General features: G+C 44.5%; 1 protein-coding gene across 1 annotated transcript; it reads right to left on the minus strand.

Annotated features, from left to right (window-relative positions):
* Window positions 1–3,965: 3,965 nt before the first annotated feature.
* Window positions 3,966–14,734, minus strand: LOC138126598 (putative uncharacterized protein DDB_G0286901). Its single transcript, XM_069042393.1, has 4 exons — window positions 14,532–14,734; window positions 6,315–6,741; window positions 6,183–6,189; window positions 3,966–5,953 (listed from the first exon to the last, which is right to left on the minus strand). The coding sequence occupies exons 1-4, from the start codon at window positions 14,732–14,734 to the stop codon at window positions 3,966–3,968; spliced, it is 2,625 nt and encodes an 874-aa protein (XP_068898494.1).
* Between the last annotated feature and the right edge of the window lie 11,616 nt (window positions 14,735–26,350).

The following is a 26,350-nucleotide window of genomic DNA, read 5'->3' on the forward strand; positions in this document are numbered from 1 at the left end:
CCAATTTCGTCAACTTTCGCATTGCATTTGCAAATATGAGGTGTACAAAGATTACAACCCAATCTTAAACCAATACAAACTTGGAAGGAAGTGTTATCTAAAAGAGTACCAATATTAGGAGAAGGTATTGCATGTAACCAAGATCCTGATTCTCTGCATTGCAAAGCTTTAAAACGAGCCAAGTCTCTAGGTGAATTAAAGATTAAGTCATTGGCAATTATTCCTTTGATATTAATATTATCCCAATTCTTCTGAAATTGTGGAATTGTTGGTATTTCGTTCTCATTTGCTACACCCCAGACTGCTAAAGCTTCATCATAATGGTGAATATTAAGCTCATTATCCTTTGAGTTTAGTAATAAAGAAACAAGCTTTTTAACCCCATTAATTGAAGATAGGAAAGCAGGGAGGCAAATATCGGAAATGCGACGAATTCCCAGACCACCAAATCTAATCGGTAAAGTGGACTGACGCCCTTGTAAATCAGTTAAACGTAAATTAAGTATTCTCTCTAAACAAGACTTTAAAGAAGAATCAATTGAATTAACATAATTAGAAAATTTCCAAAATGGAGTTGTTCTTAATAAAAAATTAAATTTTGGTATGAAAAGACAGTTTTTGATTAAAGTATAAGCCACGTGTCTGTTAAGGAGTTCAGCTTTGTTTAAAAAATTTTCAACTGTAATTATAGTTTTTTCGACGGTGTTTTTGAAACCTTGGTCAAAGATTGGAGAGCCTAAAAGAGATAAACTTTCTCGGTCACAGATTTTAATGCCTGGTGCTAAATTTTGAAATTCCTTTATGACTTTTAAATCTGTGTCTCCAGAACAGCAAAAGATCTCGCATTTGTTAAAGTTTAATTCAAGGCCAATTTCCTGAGATAAATTTATAACTTTTTTAAAGTCGGATAAAACTACTTCTGGGTAATCAGCTAAGGTTCCATCATCTAAATACCATATATTCATTTGAGAATCCAAAGATAAAATAATTGGTTGAATCGCAAGACTAAAAATCATGGGACCGCAGGGATCTCCTTGCTGGGCTCCAACAGAAGAAGAAATTAAATGATTACCGAAAAATAAAGTTGAAGGATTTCTATAGCATTGATAAAGATAAGGGTACAGAAGTGGGGTATGACATTGGACTTCTTTCAGAATACCGTTCGACTGAGTTAAAGGCATTTTTGAAATCTAATTTAAGAAGAACTTTGCCACGGTTTTGATCGTTATTAACAAAGGTTCGTGTGGTATGAATTGCTGCTTCGCATCCTAGTTTAGTTGCAACTCCAAGTTGGTGTGGAGATAAATACGAATTTACAATATTTCGACTTTGAAAACAGGCTAGCTTTGAGGTCAATCTTCGCAAACAGTTTCCGATAGCGATCGGTCTAAGTCCTCCATCTTTCTTGTTAAGGGCACATAAAGATGCACCATACAATAAATGGCAGATTTCTGAAGGAAGTTGCCCAGATAATATTTTTTGTCTTTTTCACTTTTCAATGTCAGATTTGATGTATGAAAATAAAACAGCCCGGTAGGTGTTGCTTAGTGACACTTTCCGGCTCTGATATTGTTATAACTCACTTACCGGACTCAAATTAATGATGCAATCGAACATCTACCGGACAGTTAAATTAAGAAACCTAAGTTAAAATATATCATCTAATTATTAACCTAAAAACTATATAATCTCAAAATGTGACACTCAAAATGCAATCACAAAACGGAAAATATTTATCCCAATTATGCATTCATAAACTTTTCTGTTCCCATCCATTCCAATATCGAACCCTGTATCGGTCGGTTGGGCCAAATTACCTGAGTCTAGTAATCTTGAGTCAACGGCCAAGCTGTAGGTAATTACCTAGTTGTTCTCACTAAAGATTGAATATTGAATATTAAAACCCCTACTAATTTATACAAAAAGTATAATTTTTTCCAATAAATCTATAAATTATTCTGACAGGGTTCAAAGTATTTTTCTGCAATTGGAGAAAAGTTGCAAGTATTATCCGATAACAGATTTTTTTAATGGAAATGATTTGTACATACAGGTAATGAAAACGGGCGCTATTGCAATCCTACCTTTCTTACGCTAAATAATCCGTAGGATTAAGAAAGTAAGATTCAATCTCTGAACTCTGAAGTATGGTCCAATTTTTACCCTTTTGGGATGACGTCACGGTTTTCTTTCTTGCTTTCTCTTTATTAAAACGACAGAAACAAAAAAAAAAATGCGATGCGTTTATTTATTATTGATTACTTTGTCGTTATTTTATGCTCCTGTCAATTTGACAATTTTTTATTTTTTACTTATTACATTGATTACAATCGTAAACTTTCGAAGTAATTGTCAACAAATTTGAAACTTGATAGTTATTTTTGATAAATCCAAATTTATTTCTGATCCTAGAGTTCAATTTTTACCCATTTCCGATGACGTCGTTATCTAGTAACTTCACGTATGTTAGAGCTATGATCAGAAACTAATTTGAATTGATCATAAATAACTATAGGATTAGGTATTATAAACTATTGTAGTCGAAGCAAGCCATACCCATGTTATGAAATTTGCTGACAATTGCTTCGAAAGATTATGTTTGTAATCAATGTGTAATCAGGGTGGGGCATCGTATATGCGCACGCGAGAAATCGCAACTTCTAATTAAATAAAATGGTCGAAATTTTTCACACTTACTTGGCTATTGGTAAGGTACATTTCATATTTTTTTGATAATTTTTCACTAACAAACAAAGCCAAAAAATAATAAAATGTAAATTTCAACTAAAAAGTCAAATTCTGATTTGTATACTGATCTCCCCAGATTCACTTCCTATAATTATTTACGAAATCAGCGGAAAAAAAACAATTAGATTTTGAATTAAACGCAGTTTTACAACTTTCAAAATCATTTTTATTTATGACCTGCTACTTGTGCTGTTGTAAATTTAGGTGACAATGGAAACTGTCAATTTTATGGCAAAAAGGTTTAAACGCGTGCAAAGACAAAAATAAACCAAAATGTCTGTTGATGACATTCAGGAAATGTTACGAGATATTTCTCTTTTTGATCGGTGAAAAATTAACCAAAATTAACCTAATTCACATGTGTACGTTTCATATACCTAGATGATAGATCCATAATGGGGATCTTTCTTATCGACTCCTCAACCTCATGCGGCTGTCTCATTTGAAATTGGCGGAAATTTAAAACCGGATGAAAATTCTGTACTAATAGTGGCCGTTCCTGACACAAAATCAAACTTTAACTGTAACCAATCCAGATTTTGTAAGATTACACCGGAAATATGCAGATAGATATGTTGAAATTGTAATAATAAATAAATATAAAAATGACTTTTACTTTTACGGCCGTCGTCAAGGCAACGGCTGCGAAATTCAATTTCGCGGCCTGTTGTACGCACGCGAAGTGCTCATTTCGCGCACGGTTGCACACAAAACTATTTTGTGGAATTTTTAATTTCAAACTAAATAAAAAGATGCTTTATTTTTTGACAAGTTTATTACACAATGAATACATAAAAAATAATTATATTTTTCAGTGATAGAGGTAAGCAATTTATCACAGATTTTCTGTCAAAAACGTTTTCATTCATTTTAGATCTAGTACTGAGTACAAAAAGAAACTATATACATCTATGTCACATTTGCAATCATATAAATATTAACAAGTCGATAATGACGTGACTACAGTACTTAAATATACCTTATATCCTACATAAGTTTAACATAATTATATTTAGTTAATTGCAAAAATTAACAATCAACTAAATAGTAGCACGGAAAGGACCGAGATAACCATAAGTGTAATGGAGAATTCAACAACAGTTTGACCTGAACCTGGCAATATTGGTTCTTGAGTAACATTGGGATTTATAGACGAAGTCACTCTCTTTGTAGAAGAAGATTCTGTAGATGAGCTGCGTTTGTTTGTAGACGAACTGCTATCGGTTGAGAATATAGTGCTTGATGTGGTTGATACCGTCGATTTCGTTGAGGTTGTTGGTATGGACGCCGTCGTCTCCGTTGAGGATGTTGGTGTCGTGGACGTCGTTTCCGTTGAAGATGTTGGTGTCGTGGACGTTGTTTCCGTTGAAGTTATTGGTGTGGTCGACGTCGTTTCCGTCGATGATGTTGGTGTCGTGGATGTTGTTTCCGTTGAAGTTGTTGGTGTGGTCGACGTCGTTTCCGTCGAGGATGTTGGTGTCGTGGACGTTGTTTCCGTTGAAGTTGTTGGTGTGGTCGATGTCGTTTCCGTCGATGATGTTGGTGTCGTGGACGTGGTTTCCGTTGAAGTTGTTGGTGTGGTCGAGGTCGTTTCCGTTGAGGATGTTGGTGTGGTCGACGTCGTTTCCGTTGAGGATGTTGGTGTCGTGGATGTTGTTTCCGTTGAATTTGTTGGTGTGGTCGACGTCGTTTCCGTTGAGGATGTTGGTGTCGTGGATGTTGTTTCCGTTGAATTTGTTGGTGTGGTCGACGTCGTTTCCGTCGTGGATGTTGGTGTCGTGGACGTTGTTTCCGTTGAAGTTGTTGGTGTGGTTGACGTCGTTTCCGTTGAGGATGTTGGTGTCGTGGACGTCGTTTCCGTTGAAGATGTTGGTGTCGTGGACGTTGTTTCCGTTGAAGTTGTTGGTGTGGTCGACGTCGTTTCCGTCGAGGATGTTGGTGTCGTGGATGTTGTTTCCGTTGAAGTTGTTGGTGTGGTCGACGTCGTTTCCGTCGAGGATGTTGGTGTCGTGGACGTTGTTTCCGTTGAAGTTGTTGGTGTGGTCGACGTTGTTTCCGTTGAGGATGTTGGTGTCGTGGATGTTGTTTCCGTTGAATTTGTTGGTGTGGTCGACGTCGTTTCCGTTGAGGATGTTGGTGTCGTGGATGTTGTTTCCGTTGAAGTTGTTGGTGTGGTCGACGTCGTTTCCGTTGAGGATGTTGGTGTCGTGGACGTCGTTTCCGTTGAGGATGTTGGTGTCGTGGACGTTGTTTCCGTTGAATTTGTTGGTGTGGTCGACGTCGTTTCCGTTGAGGATGTTGGTGTCGTGGATGTTGTTTCCGTTGAATTTGTTGGTGTGGTCGACGTCGTTTCCGTTGAGGATGTTGGTGTCGTGGATGTTGTTTCCGTTGAATTTGTTGGTGTGGTCGACGTCGTTTCCGTTGAGGATGTTGGTGTCGTGGATGTTGTTTCCGTTGAATTTGTTGGTGTGGTCGACGTCGTTTCCGTCGTGGATGTTGGTGTCGTGGACGTTGTTTCCGTTGAAGTTGTTGGTGTGGTTGACGTCGTTTCCGTTGAGGATGTTGGTGTCGTGGACGTCGTTTCCGTTGAAGATGTTGGTGTCGTGGACGTTGTTTCCGTTGAAGTTGTTGGTGTGGTCGACGTCGTTTCCGTCGAGGATGTTGGTGTCGTGGATGTTGTTTCCGTTGAAGTTGTTGGTGTGGTCGACGTCGTTTCCGTCGAGGATGTTGGTGTCGTGGACGTTGTTTCCGTTGAAGTTGTTGGTGTGGTCGACGTTGTTTCCGTTGAGGATGTTGGTGTCGTGGATGTTGTTTCCGTTGAATTTGTTGGTGTGGTCGACGTCGTTTCCGTTGAGGATGTTGGTGTCGTGGATGTTGTTTCCGTTGAAGTTGTTGGTGTGGTCGACGTCGTTTCCGTTGAGGATGTTGGTGTCGTGGACGTCGTTTCCGTTGAGGATGTTGGTGTCGTGGACGTTGTTTCCGTTGAATTTGTTGGTGTGGTCGACGTCGTTTCCGTTGAGGATGTTGGTGTCGTGGATGTTGTTTCCGTTGAATTTGTTGGTGTGGTCGACGTCGTTTCCGTTGAGGATGTTGGTGTCGTGGATGTTGTTTCCGTTGAATTTGTTGGTGTGGTCGACGTCGTTTCCGTTGAGGATGTTGGTGTCGAGGATGTTGTTTCCGTTGAAGTTGTTGGTGTGGTCGACGACTTTTCCGTTGTGGTAGTCGGTGTAGTCGACGTCGTTTCCGTTGTGGTAGTCGGTGTTGTCGACGTCGTTTCAGTAGTGGTTGTGGGTGTTGTCGACGTCTTTTCCGTTGTGGTAGTCGGTGTTGTCGACGTCGTTTCCGTTGTGGTAGTTGGTGTGGTGGACGTCGTTTCCGTTGTGGTAGTCGGTGCTGTCGACGTCGTTTCCGTTGAAGTAGTTGGTGTGGTGGACGTCGTTTCTGTTGTGGTAGTCGGTGTTGTCGACGTCGTTTCCGTTGTGGTAGTCGGTGTAGTCGACGTCGTTTCCGTTGTCGTAGTCGGTGTTGTCGACGTCGTTTCCGTTGTGGTGGTCGGTGTTGTCGACGTCGTTTCCGTTGTGGTAGTCGGTGTTGTCGACGTCGTTTCCGTTGTAGTAGTTGGTGTGGTGGACGTCGTTTCCGTTGTGGTAGTCGGTGTTGTCGACGTTGTTTCCGTTGTGGTAGTTGGTGTGGTGGACGTCGTTTCCGTTGTGGTAGTTGGTGTTGTCGCTGTCGTTTCCGTTGTGGTAGTCGGTGTTGTCGACGTCGTTTCCGTTGTGGTAGTCGGTGTTGTCGACGTCGTTTCCGTTGTGGTAGTTGGTGTGGTGGACGTCGTTTCCGTTGTGGTAGTTGGTGTTGTCGCTGTCGTTTCCGTTGTGGTAGTCGGTGTTGTCGACGTCGTTTCCGTTGTGGTAGTCGGTGTTGTCGACGTCGTTTCCGTTGTGGTAGTTGGTGTGGTGGACGTCGTTTCCGTTGTGGTAGTTGGTGTTGTCGCTGTCGTTTCCGTTGTGGTAGTCGGTGTTGTCGACGTCGTTTCCGTTGTGGTAGTCGGTGTTGTCGACGTCGTTTCCGTTGTGGTAGTTGGTGTGGTGGACGTCGTTTCCGTTGTGGTAGTCGGTGTTGTCGACGTCGTTTCCGTTGTGGTAGTCGGTGTAGTCGACGTCGTTTCCGTTGTGGTGGTCGGTGTTGTCGACGTCGTTTCCGTTGTAGTAGTCGGTGTGGTGGACGTCGTTTCCGTTGTGGTAGTCGGTGTTGTTGACGTGGTTTCCGTTGTGGTAGTCGGTGTTGTCGACGTCGTTTCCGTTGTGGTAGTTGGTGTGGTGGACGTCGTTTCCGTTGTGGTAGTCGGTGTTGTCGACGTCGTTTCCGTTGTGGTAGTCGGTGTAGTCGACGTCGTTTCCGTTGTGGTGGTCGGTGTTGTCGACGTCGTTTCCGTTGTGGTAGTCGGTGTTGTCGACGTCGTTTCCGTTGTGGTAGTCGGTGTTGTCGACGTCGTTTCCGTTGTGGTAGTCGGTGTTGTCGACGTCGTTTCAGTAGTGGTTGTGGGTGTTGTCGACGTCGTTTCCGTTGTGGTGGTCGGTGTTGTCGACGTCGTTTCCGTTGTGGTGTTCGGTGTCGTCGACGTCGTTTCCGTTGTGGTGGTCGGTGTCGTCGACGTCGTTTCCGTTGTGGTGGTCGGTGTTGTCGACGTAGTTTCCGTTGTGGTGGTCGGTGTTTTCGACGTCGTTTCCGTTGTGGTGGTCGGTGTTGTCGACGTCGTTTCCGTTGTAGTAGTCGGTGTGGTGGACGTCGTTTCCGTTGTGGTAGTCGGTGTTGTCGACGTCGTTTCCGTTGTGGTAGTCGGTGTTGTCGACGTCGTTTCCGTTGTTGTGGTCGGTGTTGTCGACGTCGTTTCCGTTGTGGTAGTCGGTGTTGTCGACGTCGTTTCCGTTGTGGTAGTCGGTGTTGTCGACGTCGTTTCAGTAGTGGTTGTGGGTGTTGTCGACGTCGTTTCCGTTGTGGTGGTCGGTGTTGTCGACGTCGTTTCCGTTGTGGTGGTCGGTGTTGTCGACGTCGTTTCCGTTGTAGTAGTCGGTGTGGTGGACGTCGTTTCCGTTGTGGTAGTCGGTGTTGTCGACGTCGTTTCCGTTGTGGTAGTCGGTGTGGTGGACGTCGTTTCCGTTGTGGTGGTCGGTGTTGTCGACGTCGTTTCCGTTGTAGTAGTCGGTGTGGTGGACGTCGTTTCCGTTGTGGTAGTCGGTGTTGTCGACGTCGTTTCCGTTGTGGTAGTCGGTGTGGTGGACGTCGTTTCCGTTGTGGTAGTCGGTGTTGTCGACGTCGTTTCCGTTGTGGTAGTCGGTGTTGTCGACGTCGTTTCCGTTGTTGTGGTCGGTGTTGTCGACGTCGTTTCCGTTGTGGTAGTCGGTGTTGTCGACGTCGTTTCCGTTGTGGTAGTCGGTGTAGTCGACGTCGTTTCCGTTGTGGTGGTCGGTGTTGTCGACGTCGTTTCCGTTGTAGTAGTCGGTGTGGTGGACGTCGTTTCCGTTGTGGTAGTCGGTGTTGTTGACGTGGTTTCCGTTGTGGTAGTCGGTGTTGTCGACGTCGTTTCCGTTGTGGTAGTTGGTGTGGTGGACGTCGTTTCCGTTGTGGTAGTCGGTGTTGTCGACGTCGTTTCCGTTGTGGTAGTCGGTGTAGTCGACGTCGTTTCCGTTGTGGTGGTCGGTGTTGTCGACGTCGTTTCCGTTGTGGTAGTCGGTGTTGTCGACGTCGTTTCTGTTGTGGTAGTCGGTGTTGTCGACGTCGTTTCCGTTGTGGTAGTCGGTGTTGTCGACGTCGTTTCAGTAGTGGTTGTGGGTGTTGTCGACGTCGTTTCCGTTGTGGTGGTCGGTGTTGTCGACGTCGTTTCCGTTGTGGTGTTCGGTGTCGTCGACGTCGTTTCCGTTGTGGTGGTCGGTGTCGTCGACGTCGTTTCCGTTGTGGTGGTCGGTGTTGTCGACGTAGTTTCCGTTGTGGTGGTCGGTGTTTTCGACGTCGTTTCCGTTGTGGTGGTCGGTGTTGTCGACGTCGTTTCCGTTGTAGTAGTCGGTGTGGTGGACGTCGTTTCCGTTGTGGTAGTCGGTGTTGTCGACGTCGTTTCCGTTGTGGTAGTCGGTGTTGTCGAAGTCGTTTCCGTTGTTGTGGTCGGTGTTGTCGACGTCGTTTCCGTTGTGGTAGTCGGTGTTGTCGACGTCGTTTCCGTTGTGGTAGTCGGTGTTGTCGACGTCGTTTCAGTAGTGGTTGTGGGTGTTGTCGACGTCGTTTCCGTTGTGGTGGTCGGTGTTGTCGACGTCGTTTCCGTTGTGGTGGTCGGTGTTGTCGACGTCGTTTCCGTTGTAGTAGTCGGTGTGGTGGACGTCGTTTCCGTTGTGGTGGTCGGTGTTGTCGACGTCGTTTCCGTTGTAGTAGTCGGTGTGGTGGACGTCGTTTCCGTTGTGGTAGTCGGTGTTGTCGACGTCGTTTCCGTTGTGGTAGTCGGTGTTGTCGACGTCGTTTCCGTTGTGGTAGTCGGTGTTGTCGACGTCGTTTCAGTAGTGGTTGTGGGTGTTGTCGACGTCGTTTCCGTTGTGGTAGTCGGTGTTGTCGACGTCGTTTCCGTTGTGGTAGTCGGTGTTGTCGACGTCGTTTCAGTAGTGGTTGTGGGTGTGGTGGACGTCGTTTCCGTTGTGGTAGTCGGTGTTGTCGACGTCGTTTCCGTTGTGGTAGTCGGTGTTGTCGACGTCGTTTCCGTTGTAGTAGTCGGTGTGGTGGACGTCGTTTCCGTTGTGGTAGTCGGTGTTGTCGACGTCGTTTCCGTTGTAGTAGTTGGTGTGGTGGACGTCGTTTCCGTTGTGGTAGTCGGTGTTGTCGACGTTGTTTCCGTTGTGGTAGTTGGTGTGGTGGACGTCGTTTCCGTTGTGGTAGTCGGTGTTGTCGACGTCGTTTCCGTTGTGGTAGTCGGTGTTGTCGACGTCGTTTCCGTTGTGGTAGTCGGTGTTGTCGACGTCGTTTCCGTTGTGGTAGTCGGTGTTGTCGACGTCGTTTCAGTAGTGGTTGTGGGTGTTGTCGACGTCGTTTCCGTTGTGGTGGTCGGTGTTGTCGACGTCGTTTCCGTTGTGGTGTTCGGTGTCGTCGACGTCGTTTCCGTTGTGGTGGTCGGTGTCGTCGACGTCGTTTCCGTTGTGGTGGTCGGTGTTGTCGACGTAGTTTCCGTTGTGGTGGTCGGTGTTTTCGACGTCGTTTCCGTTGTGGTGGTCGGTGTTGTCGACGTCGTTTCCGTTGTAGTAGTCGGTGTGGTGGACGTCGTTTCCGTTGTGGTAGTCGGTGTTGTCGACGTCGTTTCCGTTGTGGTAGTCGGTGTTGTCGAAGTCGTTTCCGTTGTTGTGGTCGGTGTTGTCGACGTCGTTTCCGTTGTGGTAGTCGGTGTTGTCGACGTCGTTTCCGTTGTGGTAGTCGGTGTTGTCGACGTCGTTTCAGTAGTGGTTGTGGGTGTTGTCGACGTCGTTTCCGTTGTGGTGGTCGGTGTTGTCGACGTCGTTTCCGTTGTGGTGGTCGGTGTTGTCGACGTCGTTTCCGTTGTAGTAGTCGGTGTGGTGGACGTCGTTTCCGTTGTGGTGGTCGGTGTTGTCGACGTCGTTTCCGTTGTAGTAGTCGGTGTGGTGGACGTCGTTTCCGTTGTGGTAGTCGGTGTTGTCGACGTCGTTTCCGTTGTGGTAGTCGGTGTTGTCGACGTCGTTTCCGTTGTGGTAGTCGGTGTTGTCGACGTCGTTTCAGTAGTGGTTGTGGGTGTTGTCGACGTCGTTTCCGTTGTGGTAGTCGGTGTTGTCGACGTCGTTTCCGTTGTGGTAGTCGGTGTTGTCGACGTCGTTTCAGTAGTGGTTGTGGGTGTGGTGGACGTCGTTTCCGTTGTGGTAGTCGGTGTTGTCGACGTCGTTTCCGTTGTGGTAGTCGGTGTTGTCGACGTCGTTTCCGTTGTAGTAGTCGGTGTGGTGGACGTCGTTTCCGTTGTGGTAGTCGGTGTTGTCGACGTCGTTTCCGTTGTAGTAGTTGGTGTGGTGGACGTCGTTTCCGTTGTGGTAGTCGGTGTTGTCGACGTTGTTTCCGTTGTGGTAGTTGGTGTGGTGGACGTCGTTTCCGTTGTGGTAGTCGGTGTTGTCGACGTCGTTTCCGTTGTGGTAGTCGGTGTTGTCGACGTCGTTTCCGTTGTAGTAGTCGGTGTGGTGGACGTCGTTTCCGTTGTGGTAGTCGGTGTTGTCGACGTCGTTTCCGTTGTAGTAGTTGGTGTGGTGGACGTCGTTTCCGTTGTGGTAGTCGGTGTTGTCGACGTTGTTTCCGTTGTGGTAGTTGGTGTGGTGGACGTCGTTTCCGTTGTGGTAGTCGGTGTTGTCGACGTCGTTTCCGTTGTGGTAGTCGGTGTTGTCGACGTCGTTTCCGTTGTAGTAGTCGGTGTGGTGGACGTCGTTTCCGTTGTGGTAGTCGGTGTTGTCGACGTCGTTTCCGTTGTAGTAGTTGGTGTGGTGGACGTCGTTTCCGTTGTGGTAGTCGGTGTTGTCGACGTTGTTTCCGTTGTGGTAGTTGGTGTGGTGGACGTCGTTTCCGTTGTGGTAGTCGGTGTTGTCGACGTCGTTTCCGTTGTGGTAGTCGGTGTAGTCGACGTCGTTTCCGTTGTGGTAGTCGGTGTGGTGGACGTCGTTTCCGTTGTGGTAGTCGGTGTTGTCGACGTCGTTTCCGTTGTAGTAGTTGGTGTGGTGGACGTCGTTTCCGTTGTGGTAGTCGGTGTTGTCGACGTTGTTTCCGTTGTGGTAGTTGGTGTGGTGGACGTCGTTTCCGTTGTGGTAGTCGGTGTTGTCGACGTCGTTTCCGTTGTGGTAGTCGGTGTAGTCGACGTCGTTTCCGTTGTGGTAGTCGGTGTTGTCGACGTCGTTTCCGTTGTGGTAGTCGGTGTTGTCGACGTCGTTTCCGTTGTAGTAGTCGGTGTGGTGGACGTCGTTTCCGTTGTGGTAGTCGGTGTTGTCGACGTCGTTTCCGTTGTAGTAGTTGGTGTGGTGGACGTCGTTTCCGTTGTGGTAGTCGGTGTTGTCGACGTCGTTTCCGTTGTGGTAGTCGGTGTTGTCGACGTCGTTTCCGTTGTGGTAGTCGGTGTAGTCGACGTCGTTTCCGTTGTGGTAGTCGGTGTTGTTGACGTGGTTTCCGTTGTGGTAGTCGGTGTTGTCGACGTCGTTTCCGTTGTGGTAGTTGGTGTGGTGGACGTCGTTTCCGTTGTGGTGGTCGGTGTTGTCGACGTCGTTTCCGTTGTGGTGGTCGGTGTCGTCGACGTCGTTTCCGTTGTGGTGGTCGGTGTTGTCGACGTCGTTTCCGTTGTGGTAGTCGGTGTTGTCGACGTCGTTTCCGTTGTGGTAGTCGGTGTAGTCGACGTCGTTTCCGTTGTGGTAGTCGGTGTTGTCGACGTCGTTTCAGTAGTGGTTGTGGGTGTTGTCGACGTCGTTTCCGTTGTGGTGGTCGGTGTTGTCGACGTCGTTTCCGTTGTGGTGGTCGGTGTCGTCGACGTCGTTTCCGTTGTGGTGGTCGGTGTTGTCGACGTCGTTTCCGTTGTGGTGGTCGGTGTTGTCGACGTCGTTTCCGTTGTAGTAGTCGGTGTGGTGGACGTCGTTTCCGTTGTGGTGGTCGGTGTCGTCGACGTCGTTTCCGTTGTGGTGGTCGGTGTTGTCGACGTCGTTTCCGTTGTGGTAGTCGGTGTTGTCGACGTCGTTTCAGTAGTGGTTGTGGGTGTTGTCGACGTCGTTTCCGTTGTGGTAGTCGGTGTTGTCGACGTCGTTTCCGTTGTGGTAGTCGGTGTTGTCGACGTCGTTTCAGTAGTGGTTGTGGGTGTGGTGGACGTCGTTTCCGTTGTGGTAGTCGGTGTTGTCGACGTCGTTTCCGTTGTGGTAGTCGGTGTTGTCGACGTCGTTTCCGTTGTAGTAGTCGGTGTGGTGGACGTCGTTTCCGTTGTGGTAGTCGGTGTTGTCGACGTCGTTTCCGTTGTAGTAGTTGGTGTGGTGGACGTCGTTTCCGTTGTGGTAGTCGGTGTTGTCGACGTTGTTTCCGTTGTGGTAGTTGGTGTGGTGGACGTCGTTTCCGTTGTGGTAGTCGGTGTTGTCGACGTCGTTTCCGTTGTGGTAGTCGGTGTTGTCGACGTCGTTTCCGTTGTAGTAGTCGGTGTGGTGGACGTCGTTTCCGTTGTGGTAGTCGGTGTTGTCGACGTCGTTTCCGTTGTAGTAGTTGGTGTGGTGGACGTCGTTTCCGTTGTGGTAGTCGGTGTTGTCGACGTTGTTTCCGTTGTGGTAGTTGGTGTGGTGGACGTCGTTTCCGTTGTGGTAGTCGGTGTTGTCGACGTCGTTTCCGTTGTGGTAGTCGGTGTAGTCGACGTCGTTTCCGTTGTGGTAGTCGGTGTGGTGGACGTCGTTTCCGTTGTGGTAGTCGGTGTTGTCGACGTCGTTTCCGTTGTAGTAGTTGGTGTGGTGGACGTCGTTTCCGTTGTGGTAGTCGGTGTTGTCGACGTTGTTTCCGTTGTGGTAGTTGGTGTGGTGGACGTCGTTTCCGTTGTGGTAGTCGGTGTTGTCGACGTCGTTTCCGTTGTGGTAGTCGGTGTAGTCGACGTCGTTTCCGTTGTGGTAGTCGGTGTTGTCGACGTCGTTTCCGTTGTGGTAGTCGGTGTTGTCGACGTCGTTTCCGTTGTAGTAGTCGGTGTGGTGGACGTCGTTTCCGTTGTGGTAGTCGGTGTTGTCGACGTCGTTTCCGTTGTAGTAGTTGGTGTGGTGGACGTCGTTTCCGTTGTGGTAGTCGGTGTTGTCGACGTTGTTTCCGTTGTGGTAGTTGGTGTGGTGGACGTCGTTTCCGTTGTGGTAGTCGGTGTTGTCGACGTCGTTTCCGTTGTGGTAGTCGGTGTTGTCGACGTCGTTTCCGTTGTAGTAGTCGGTGTGGTGGACGTCGTTTCCGTTGTGGTAGTCGGTGTTGTCGACGTCGTTTCCGTTGTAGTAGTTGGTGTGGTGGACGTCGTTTCCGTTGTGGTAGTCGGTGTTGTCGACGTTGTTTCCGTTGTGGTAGTTGGTGTGGTGGACGTCGTTTCCGTTGTGGTAGTCGGTGTTGTCGACGTCGTTTCCGTTGTGGTAGTCGGTGTAGTCGACGTCGTTTCCGTTGTGGTAGTCGGTGTTGTCGACGTCGTTTCCGTTGTGGTAGTCGGTGTTGTCGACGTCGTTTCCGTTGTAGTAGTCGGTGTGGTGGACGTCGTTTCCGTTGTAGTAGTCGGTGTGGTGGACGTCGTTTCCGTTGTGGTAGTCGGTGTTGTCGACGTCGTTTCCGTTGTGGTAGTCGGTGTTGTCGACGTCGTTTCAGTAGTGGTTGTGGGTGTTGTCGACGTCGTTTCCGTTGTGGTGGTCGGTGTTGTCGACGTCGTTTCCGTTGTGGTGGTCGGTGTTGTCGACGTCGTTTCCGTTGTAGTAGTCGGTGTGGTGGACGTCGTTTCCGTTGTGGTGGTCGGTGTCGTCGACGTCGTTTCCGTTGTGGTGGTCGGTGTTGTCGACGTCGTTTCCGTTGTGGTGGTCGGTGTTGTCGACGTCGTTTCCGTTGTAGTAGTCGGTGTGATGGACGTCGTTTCCGTTGTGGTAGTCGGTGTTGTCGACGTCGTTTCCGTTGTGGTGGTCGGTGTTGTCGACGTCGTTTCCGTTGTGGTAGTCGGTGTTGTCGACGTAGTTTCCGTTGTGGTGGTCGGTGTTGTCGACGTCGTTTCCGTTGTGGTAGTCGGTGTAGTCGACGTCGTTTCCGTTGTGGTAGTTGGTGTTGTCGACGTCGTTTCCGTTGTGGTGGTCGGTGTAGTCGACGTCGTTTCCGTTGTGGTGGTCGGTGTTGTCGACGTCGTTTCAGTAGTGGTTGTGGGTGTTGTCGACGTCGTTTCCGTTGTGGTAGTCGGTGTAGTCGACGTCGTTTCCGTTGTGGTGGTCGGTGTTGTCGACGTCATTTCCGTTGTGGTAGTTGGTGTGGTGGACGTCGTTTCCGTTGTATTGGTCGGTGTTGTCGACGTCGTTTCCGTTGTGGTAGTCGGTGTTGTCGACGTCTTTTCCGTTGTGGTAGTCGGTGTTGTCGACGTCGTTTCCGTTGTGGTAGTCGGTGTTGTCGATGTCGTTTCCGTTGTGGTGGTCGGTGTTGTCGACGTCGTTTCCGTTGTGGTGGTCGGTGTTGTCGACGTCGTTTCCGTTGTGGTGGTCGGTGTTGTCGACGTCGTTTCCGTTGTGGTAGTTGGTGTGGTCGACGTCGTTTTCGTTGTGGTGGTCGGTGTTGTCGACGTCGTTTCCGTTGTGGTGGTCGGTGTTGTCGACGTCGTTTCCGTTGTGGTGGTCGGTGTTGTCGACGTCGTTTCCGTTGTGGTGGTCGGTGTTGTCGACGTCGTTTCCGTTGTGGTGGTCGGTGTTGTCGACGTCGTTTCCGTTGTGGTGGTCGGTGTTGTCGACGTCGTTTCCGTTGTGGTAGTTGGTGTGGTGGACGTCGTTTCCGTTGTGGTAGTTGGTGTGGTGGACGTCGTTTTCGTTGTGGTAGTCGGTGTTGTCGACGTCGTTTCAGTAGTGGTTGTGGGTGTTGTCGACGTCGTTTCCGTTGTGGTAGTCGGTGTAGTCGACGTCGTTTCCGTTGTGGTGGTCGGTGTTGTCGACGTCGTTTCCGTTGTGGTGGTCGGTGTAGTCGACGTCGTTTCCGTTGTGGTAGTCGATGTTGTCGACTTCGTTTCCGTTGTGGTGGTCGGTGTAGTCGACGTCGTTTCCGTTGTGGTGGTCGGTGTTGTCGACGTCGTTTCCGTTGTGGTAGTAGGTGTGGTCGACGTCGTTTCAGTAGTGGTTGTGGGTGTGGTGGACGTCGTTTCCGTTGTGGTGGAAGGTGTTGTCGACGTCGTTTCCGTTGTAGTAGTCGGTGTTGTGGACGTCGTTTCCGTTGTGGTGGTCGGTGTTGTCGACGTCGTTTCCGTTGTGGTGGTCGGTGTTGTCGACGTCGTTTCCGTTGTGGTAGTTGGTGTGGTGGACGTCGTTTCCGTTGTGGTAGTTGGTGTGGTGGACGTCGTTTTCGTTGTGGTAGTCGGTGTTGTCGACGTCGTTTCCGTTGTGGTGGTCGGTGTTGTCGACGTCGTTTCCGTTGTGGTAGTTGGTGTGGTGGACGTCGTTTTCGTTGTGGTAGTCGGTGTTGTCGACGTCGTTTCCGTTGTGGTGGTCGGTGTTGTCGACGTCGTTTCCGTTGTGGTAGTAGGTGTGGTCGACGTCGTTTCAGTAGTGGTTGTGGGTGTGGTGGACGTCGTTTCCTTTGTGGTAGAAGGTGTTGTCGACGTCGTTTCCGTTGTAGTAGTCGGTGTGGTCGACGTCGTTTCCGTTGTGGTAGTTGGTTTGGTGGACGTCGTTTCCGTTGTGGTAGTCGGTGTTGTCGACGTGGTTTCAGTAGTGGTTGTGGATGTTGTCGACGTCTTTTCCGTTGTGGTAGTCGGTGTTGTCGACGTCGTTTCCGTTGTGGTGGTCGGTGTTGTCGACGTCGTTTCCGTTGTGGTGGTCGGTGTTGTCGACGTCGTTTCCATTGTAGTAGTCGGTGTTGTGGACGTCGTTTCCGTTGTGGTAGTAGGTGTGGTCGACGTCGTTTCAGTAGTGGTTGTGGGTGTGGTGGACGTCGTTTCCGTTGTGGTAGTCGGTGTTGTCGACGTCGTTTCCGTTGTAGTAGTCGGTGTTGTCGACGTCGTTTCCGTTGTGGTAGTCGGTGTTGTCGACGTCGTTTCCGTTGTGGTAGTCGGTGTAGTCGACGTCGTTTCCGTTGTGGTCGTCGGTGTTGTCGACGTCGTTTCCGTTGTGGTAGTCGATGTTGTCGACTTCGTTTCCGTTGTGGTGGTCGGTGTTGTCGACGTCGTTTCCGTTGTGGTAGTCGGTGTTGTCGACGTGGTTTCCGTTGTAGTAGTTGGTGTGGTGGACGTCGTTTCCGTTGTGGTAGTCGGTGTTGTCGACGTCGTTTCAGTAGTGGTTGTGGATGTTGTCGACGTCTTTTCCGTTGTGGTAGTCGGTGTTGTCGACGTCGTTTCCGTTGTGGTAGTCGGTGTTGTCGACGTCGTTTCCGTTGTGGTAGTCGGTGTAGTCGATGTCGTTTCCGTTGTGGTCGTCGGTGTTGTCGACGTCGTTTCCGTTGTGGTCGTCGGTGTTGTCGAGGTCGTTTCCGTTGTGGTAGTCGGTGTAGTCGACGTCGTTTCCGTTGTGGTAGTCGGTGTAGTCGACGTCGTTTCCGTTGTGGTAGTCGGTGTTGTCGACGTCGTTTCCGTTGTGGTGGTCGGTGTTGTCGACGTCGTTTCCGTTGTGGTGGTCGGTGTTGTCGACGTCGTTTCCGTTGTAGTAGTCGGTGTTGTGGACGTCGTTTCCGTTGTAGTAGTAGGTGTGGTCGACGTCGTTTCAGTAGTGGTTGTGGGTGTGGTGGACGTCGTTTCCGTTGTGGTAGTCGGTGTTGTCGACGTCGTTTCCGTTGTGGTAGTCGGTGTTGTCGACGTCGTTTCCGTTGTAGTAGTCGGTGTGGTGGACGTCGTTTCCGTTGTGGTAGTCGGTGTTGTCGACGTCGTTTCCGTTGTAGTAGTTGGTGTGGTGGACGTCGTTTCCGTTGTGGTAGTCGGTGTTGTCGACGTCGTTTCAGTAGTGGTTGTGGGTGTGGTGGACGTCGTTTCCGTTGTGGTAGTCGGTGTTGTCGACGTCTTTTCCGTTGTGGTAGTCGGTGTTGTCGACGTCGTTTCCGTTGTGGTAGTCGGTGTTGTCGATGTCGTTTCCGTTGTGGTAGTCGGTGTTGTCGAGGTCGTTATCGTTGTGGTGGTCGGTGTTGCCGACGTCGTTTCCGTTGTGGTAGTCGGTGTTGTCGACGTCGTTTCCGTTGTGGTAGTCGGTGTTGTCGACGTCGTTTCCGTTGTGGTAGTCGGTGTAGTCGACGTCGTTTCCGTTGTGGTAGTCGGTATAGTCGACGTCGTTTCCGTCGTGGTAGTCGGTGTTGTCGATGTCGTTTCCGTTGTGGTAGTCGGTGTTGTCGACGTAGTTTCCGTTGTAGTTGTCGGCGTGGTGGACGTCGTTTCCGTTGTGGTAGTCAGTGTAGTCGACGTCGTTTCCGTTGTGGTGGTCGGTGTTGTCGACGTCGTTTCCGTTGTGGTAGTCGGTGTTGTCGACGTCGTTTCCGTTGTAGTAGTTGGTGTGGTGGACGTCGTTTCCGTTGTGGTAGTCGGTGTCGTCGACGTCGTTTCCGTTGTGGTGGTCGGTGTTGTCGACGTCGTTTCCGTTGTGGTAGTCGGTGTTGTCGACGTCGTTTCCGTTGTGGTAGTCGGTGTTGTCGACGTCGTTTCCGTTGTAGTAGTCGGTGTGGTCGACGTCTTTTCCGTTGTGGTAGTCGGTGTTGTCGACGTCGTTTCCGTTGTGGTAGTCGGTGTTGTTGACGTCGTTTCCATTGTAGTAGTTGGTGTAGTGGACGTGGGTTCCGTTGTTGTAGACGTCGTTTCGGCGACTTTGTTGAGTAAATTAATTTCTCTGGCAAATTTCGTTGTTGAATCAGTTTCCATATTTTGATTCTTTCCAATTTTAAGGTAATTTATTATCCATTTTTGATTGTTACTTCGTGTTTTAACATTGACCTTAAACAAACAAAGTACGTATAATAGTATATTAAAACATTGGAGAAGGCATCTATTCAAGCGAATTTGGAATTCCGAAACGAGCCGCGTAGCGGCCAGTTGTGGAACAAATGAGTGCTTGAAGGACCTTCTGCAACGAATCTTTTATACTATTTTTTCTATCGGGCGTTCAAATGAAATCCTGGGCTGAGTAGGCGTTGGCAAAATTTAATCGTTTAGAACAGTTTGAATTTCCCGCCCTTTGGCACGAATGACATTTGTTTATGTTTAATCGGGACATAATTGAACATTTTTGTTTTCAGCAAACGGTACCCTTAGATATTTGCTTCGAGAAGAGGAATCCTTACGTGATTCTATTTTAGATGTAAAACATTGCAAAGAAAGAAAAAAAAGAAAACATTTTTGGCTCTAAATTTTAGGTTAGCTGTCAACATGCTCCAATTAATCTACGCTTTAAAAAAGAACAACAATTGACGGTTTCTAACGCCTTTCCAGCCCAGGATTTCATTTGAACGCGCGATATTTTGCCGCTTTATAACATTTTATAAATAAAAAAAAGAAAAATTTTGAATGTAGGGAATTTTGCGGTGGTTGGTGACATTTTTTATGTGGCATAATTTTAGCCGGCTGTGAAAAAAATTAATTCAAAACGTCAGTTTTTTTTTATTTTCGCATTTGATGTGTGAAAATGAATGCTGAACAAAGTTTATCACTAACGGCGCCGCAAATTAGTCAAATTGCACAAAAGTCGTTTGAAAATTTTCTGCCTGAGAAGTCCAAATCCTAGAATGAAAATTAAACGTTTTGTTCATTGTTACTTATTAATTTGCTTTGTTCTCTGCGATATATATCTGTCCCGAGGCATATTCGGAAGAGAATCGTCCGAAAAAGGTTTTTTTCCCTACCGGTTAGAAATGTAAGCTGTGGATACCTCATTTGAGGTGAGAAAATTCAACTTTCTCGCTAATGTAAGAAAGTTAATCATGAAATGTTTATGGTAAAACTGTAGCAAAATACAAATGTCAAAAGTGTCAAATGTGAAATAAGTTATTGATAAATGAAAGCCAATTCGATAAAGCAAGTTGGTAGATCAATCATATAATCTGGAACATAAACAGATACGCTAGGTAGGTAGATTACTTTACCCTGTTTATATCAAATTTTCGAACAAACGTCAAATCTTCAAATGCGATGACAAGTTAATTAAACAAATAACCCAGCCTACTATTCAATTCTCAAAATTTTCGTTTTAATCAGGAATATAACCATCTTTTTTTTGACTTTTTTCAACGAAGTTGTGCCGGTTGGGAAAATAGTATTCAAACCTTGTTAAGAAAGTGCCCTTGCAGACCTTAAGCACTTACAAACCTCGCCTACGGCTCTGTTTATAATCTTTGCCTGCGGTCTGCAAGAAACCACTTTCTTACCTTGGTTTGAAGTATACTATTTCCCTAGGGAAATTATATCGGAAATTTGGTTGCTATTCAAACAATTCGGAGTTGTGATTTGTTAATATAAATCATGTGACATTTGAGGGCGATTCTCATAATAATAATAATAGGGAAAATACAACCTATCGGGTTGGCGGCTCTGTATGTCAAAAAGTTTGACATTTATTGTTTCATAAAAATTTGCCAAAGTGAAGATAAAAGATTTGGTCAGCCGAAAAATTTAATACAAATGTAGGTATTTTACAGAGCCCCAAATAATCAGGTTAGTTGTCGCGGTGTAAAATACCCCTACCCTACTCTAATGTAAATAAATAACTATTGTATGACTGTAAATGTATTCTTTGAAAATATTAGAAAAATCGCATTTTAAGATAAATGCGTTTAAAATGTTCGTTTTTATGAAAACATAGCGTGGATGGTGACGTCTGTTATTCAGATATCCACTATTAACAGATATGTCAGTGTTATTGCTTGAAAGGAAACTGGCGTGCTATGATGAGAATGAGATTTATAGTAACTGCAAAATCGAATTGTTTGAGTTTTGCCGGTATTCCAGATCATGAGCGTCTTTTTTTTAACAAAACAAAAGAATAATGATCATGTATTAAGATTTTGACTAGTTTCATATTTGCTACTTTGCTAGTTACCCCGAGGTTTCAAGTTAAACATATCTTACCTTCAAATATGTCTTCATGCTTTTTGTACCAGGCAAAGTGATCTTAAAGGTTTTCCAGGTATCGTAAGTAGGTTTCATATTGTAAGTTTTAAACGAACCATATTTATTTTCCAATATTATTTCCATCCTCAATCTTGAATCATCATTACCTGTTGACAGGTATTGCATTTCCAAAAATGATCCTTGATCGATGTCAATAAATTCGGTTTCGAAACACCCGAAACCGTTTGACGTGACAAGGCCATAATTTCCAGAATTAGGTTGAGGAACGTCCAATTCTGATATCTTTGCAATGCCGTAAGACACTGTATAATTTTTTTTGGCACATTCTGTTGACAATGATCCCAAAGTTTGGTCTTCAAAATTCACATTAAACTTGACAGCATTGCTGTTCCAGGTAGTCCACACTAACACAAGAAATATAAGTTTAAGTGTCATTGCTTTTGATTTTTAAACAATTTTTCATCACAATTCCGTCACCACAGTCACAGTTGCAGCTTTCCGAATCATCAAAGACTGTGTTCAAAATTAATTTTAAGTAATTATATAAATTCCTGTCACTTTCGATAAACAAATCTGAATGGTTTATCTTTTGAGTTTTTTATCACAGGTGGTTATTAATCTTCTTACTTGTAAAAATTAGTAGATCTACTGATACGAGTATAGATACATACTTCTAGAACTTAATTGTTATTTCAACAGTGCTTTGATAATTTTTTTACACTGTGTGGTGGTAATGATAAAATAGAGCATGCAACAAATATTTTGGACAAGACAATTAGAACTTAGTGGAGTTTTTAAGTTTAGCTCTAAATAGAAACAGTTATAAAACTTTTTTAGATATAATGTGTTGCATGTTTTTAATTATTTACTGTATTTTATTACTCGAATAGTTCACACAGAAAACCAGTTTTTATTGTTAAAATTATTAAAGTACTTAATTGTTTTACTAGAGTTGGTATGTTTTAAATTTAATTGGCGTTAAGTCAATAGCGATAAGTGTCGATTATAATAGAGAGTTTTCGCGTTATGTTCCGTTAAAATAACCGGTACGCTATTTGCGTGAAATTACCGTAATCGCTTATTGTAATAATGAATCGGTTACGCTATTGCCTAGCAACACCGGCGCGGCGTTAGCGTACACGGTTATCTGAAAAACGTAACGCGAAAACTCTCTAATAAAGCATGTATTACATTACCGTAATACAGTTTGTTCTAGACACCTCCACCAACTATAGATACCATTAATTTTGCAGTGTGTGCAGTATAGTGTTTTCAGGTGACTCTGAAGGCTCGACTTGTAAAACTATAATATCCACCAAATTAATAAAGCAGCATTTTCCGTATCAATTCACTAGTGTGGTGCGGCTAAACTTGAACTTTGCTAAACATTCCATAAGAATGTATTTTAAAGAAAAATGACCCTTCTGCTAACATATTTTTCAGATAAATTTACAGTGCAAACACTAAGAATGTCCCTTCGCTGGTGATTTGGTTTTTATATTTTTTTTTAATTGGTAATCTATTTTGCTTATTTAAAGCACGCCTCAGCGTGCTAACTTTCAAAAACGCGCGTTTTTTAAAGTTTCCATGGCAACATCAACAACCCGAGAGGACCTAAGAAACGTGAAGTCTAAATGTTAACTTTTTAATGATTGATCTGACAGGAGTACCTTGTAACGTCAAATAAAATACTACTAACAAATGTTTCAAAAGCTTTAATTAAATTTTCAACAACCTTAATTTTTTAAATGAATGTGGATAATACAGTTGGGATTAAGTGGCAGATTGCAAATTAATTTTGGTTTTTTCATTGTCCTTGGCAACGAAAGGTATATTCATGTTACATCAGTACATCACTAATGTATTCACGTTCTTATTTCCATTTTTTGTAATATTAATACCAGTATTTATGATTTCAAAGTGTACCAATAAAAAAAAATAGCGCCGTTGTGCCCGAAAAATCGCGCGTGTTTTAAAGACCTTAATATCCACTTATACTTTACTATACTATTACAGCTCGAGTTTTCAAAGTGAAATAAAGATACTACAGCATTGATTTTTATTTAATTTCCATGGATTCTCTGTGGTGTGGAATTTGAGAATCAAACTACTGACATCAAAGTTGTTTTAATAAAGAAAGAATTTAAAATGTATCAATATCAAAAGCAATCGGCCCGTCACAGTGATACGTACTTAAAAAATGTGGTGCAACATTTGTTTTAACCCAGTGGTTCTCGTTATTTTTTTTACCCGGAATTTTTTTCACCTATGTACCCCCACCCTTCCCACTGTAAAGAAAGGTGATAAAATGATTTATCAGTCAAGTTTTTTGTAGGTAGATTTTCAAATGTGTTTCACAACGTTTCACAACACTAAACGTATTTTTGCATTAATTAAAAATGGCAGAAGTAATTGAAGCAAAAATGATATACATATTACATATAACTTATTAGGTGTTATGTTAATATTATGTCAATATTATGTTAGGACGTTTACGTTTGTGTAGATATGTTTTCTAATCATTAAACAAACAATATTTTCCGAATTCGATGTGTTGCGACAATTTTTTGGCGCAGTGTAGGTATAGGTATACAGTGCATTTTTTTTAACTGTTGCCATAGGGAATTGCATGGTAAAACTTATACCCCCTGTTAACTTTTGTTCTGATGAAAATATTCAAACCATTTTTGGAACAAAGTTTGAAGATTTTTTTAAACTATCGGATAGATAACAATTCAATATTCTAAACTGTCGAAAAAGTTGTGAAAAAAATATTTTCTAGCGCGCCGGAATGATAGTACGTCGAGCGGCCGCCAGAATAGCGTCCCTGTCGGCTCAACCAGCAACCAGCACCTGACCATCTCCACTTTTGACTTTTGTCACTTTCATTTAAAAAATAGCGAGATCTTCTCGAGGCTATGACACAAGTAACTCAACAAATTAACAGAAATTTTCAAAGGAATTGTTCAAAGTGTTTTCCTTCGACTGCTGGACAATGTCCGAAGCTATCTTGAAAATTTCTTCACGTGTTTTGTAAATGTCGCACTGTAATGGAATTCCAAGCTTCAGTTATTCTTGCCCTTAATTTCTCCACAGTTTCTGGTTGACCTCTTATGCGTTTTTTTACTGTTGCCATAGGGAATTACATAATTGCATGGTAAAAATAATATCCTCTGTTAACTTATTATCCACTGCAGGTTTGGTGCTAATTTTTATTTTTGTAATAGATCATTAATTCATTAATAAGACTACGTAATGCATATTGTTTGAACAACGACAAGCAGTTTTATTTTACTAATTTTACTCTTCAAAATTGAAATTAATGAACGTAAATAATTTGACAAAAACGTAGTAGACGATATGGGAACAAAAATTAGATTTTATATTTTACTAGCTGACCCGGCGAACTTCGTACCGCCTCAGAATCAATAAATGTTGTGTTAACTTATTAGCTGAATTGAATGAAGTTTTTTTATTAAGATAAAATGAATAATCAAAACGAAAACTCCCATGAATTTACGACAATTCATTGGGTTCTGAAAAATTAAGTTTTTTCGGTAAATTCATTTGCAAGAAGTGAGAGTATAATGAGTAGTAGAGCAAATTGCTGTGTCCCGAGTTGTAACTAACTATGCAGTGAATTTTTTATCAATGAACCATAGGGATTGACATGGTGTAAACTTTATTTCATGTCGGAAAAATAATTTTGAAATTAGCAATAGAAACACCATTGACACGAAATAAAGTTTATACTTGTAAATCTCTATGGTTCATTGATAAAAAAATTCACTGTATAAAAATAATCCGGAATTAACAATCACCATAAACGGACTATTTTAATGAGTTTGGTTGGGATGCAGTCAACATCTGACAGGAAGAAAATATGGAAAATTAAATTAAAAATTGGAAAGAGAATTACTAAGCATATGCGTGTTTGTTGGAAACATTTTGTAGAAGAAGATTTTGTTCCACTGGTTTGTTGGTTTCATGGTTTGGACGCACTGTTCACTTGTTTTTGTTTGATAGTTTCGAGGTTAGGTATGCCGCACAGCAATAAATGTTCAACCCTAAAACAACTTCCCCCGCGACGTAGCATTACTTGGGGTAGCATTTAAATAATTACAGACAGTTGACGTACTTAAATGCATAATTAGTTAGATACAGGTGCGATACACTGAATAAGTGAATAAGCCCATTTCTAGCGTTAGCCATGACATAGCAGCGGGTATGTTCCTGTACGGATGTTGGCCTTGTAGGGTCCTTTGATGGTTGATATAAACGCGAGATTAAAAAAAAAAACACAAACAAAATTGCAAGGGGACAAATCCGGCGAGCGGGCTCTCTACTACAAATTGCCCCTTATTGACTCCAGTTCTTCGTCTTGTCGCACTCCCGGTTTGTCTGAAATCATGGTCTGAACGTAGTGACCCATTTAACAATTGATTTCTGGTTCGGGACACGACCCAACATTGAAGCAATTACGGAAGGGTTGCGATCACAAAAAATCAGTTTGGAAAGTAGACCTCGACGGCAAACGCGGGCTTACCACTCTTCCAACGCATGATGGCAGGGTAGGGAACAAATCTTGAAAACCATGGCTTCCGAATGAGACCACTCTCGTCCCATTACGACCCTTACAGTCTGAATAGCGCGCATTTCAAAAAAGGAAGTTATGTTGTCGCACCCTGTACAATGCAAAAGTACCTAGGTGTTGTTAAGTTCAAATTGTCGATGCGCGCACAATGACAGATTGTGACAGATGACATAACCTTTCAAAATGAATTTTCTTCATAATTTTTTTTTCGTTAGTTATTCGATGTTTTAATAGTTATTCTGCTAATCGGGGCGGAGACAAATCCAACAATATAAAGATCATAAAAATCTGTCCAGCCGTTCTTGAGTTATAAATAGCGTAACTAACCCGACTTTGTTTTATATACCGGGTGTCCATTCTCAAAGTCGAACATAGGCAATTAACATTGTGCATTCAGTTTATAGGCATTATGCTATTATTTTTATACATCACACATTAAAGAATTAATAATAATAAAGTAATTAACATTTTAAAAGCAGTTTTTATTATAACATTCTTAATAAAAAAAAAAGCAAAGAAACTAAAGAAAAAGGTAAAATTACAATAAATATTCAAATAACCCCCCGTTTTGAAATAAGCAATGCCCCAATCTGTTATAAAAAGCATTTCTTACATTAGCCACATGCCTTTCAGTAATTAACGCGCACTCGGCAGTTATTGCTTCTCTCAAAGAATTAATACTCGTATCTGGGTGGCGTCTTTTGTAAATTTTGCTTTTAAGGTGGCCCCACAAGAAAAAGTCGCAAGGTGCTAAATCAGGAGATCTTGCTGGCCAATTTATAGCACCACCTCTACCAATCCAACAATTTGGAAATGAATCATTTAAAAAATTTCTAACTCCTAGGCCGAAATGCGCGGGACAGCCATCTTGTTGGAACCAGATTTCCTGATTTTCTCTTGCAACTTCTTCCAATGCAGGTCCTACCTTAGTTACTAATAAATCTAAATAAGTTGCTGAATTTAAATTTCCCTCTATTTCAAATGGACCAATAATATTGTTATTAAAAATCCCAGCCCAGAATTAATTTTTTGAGGATACTGAGTTCGAGTAGAAATATTAACTCTAGGGTTTTCCTGAGCCCAATATCGCGTGTTTTGAACATTTGGTTCGTTATTTAACGTAAAAGTGCATTCGTCTGTAAAGCAAATTGCCGACAGAAAGCGACGATCATTGTTAGCACGCTCTTGCATTTCATAACAGAAGGCACTCCTACTTTCTTCGTCAACAGCAAATATCT

This window comes from Tenebrio molitor, chromosome 3 (genome assembly GCF_963966145.1).
Source record: "Tenebrio molitor chromosome 3, icTenMoli1.1, whole genome shotgun sequence".
Lineage (NCBI taxonomy): Eukaryota > Metazoa > Arthropoda > Insecta > Coleoptera > Tenebrionidae > Tenebrio > Tenebrio molitor.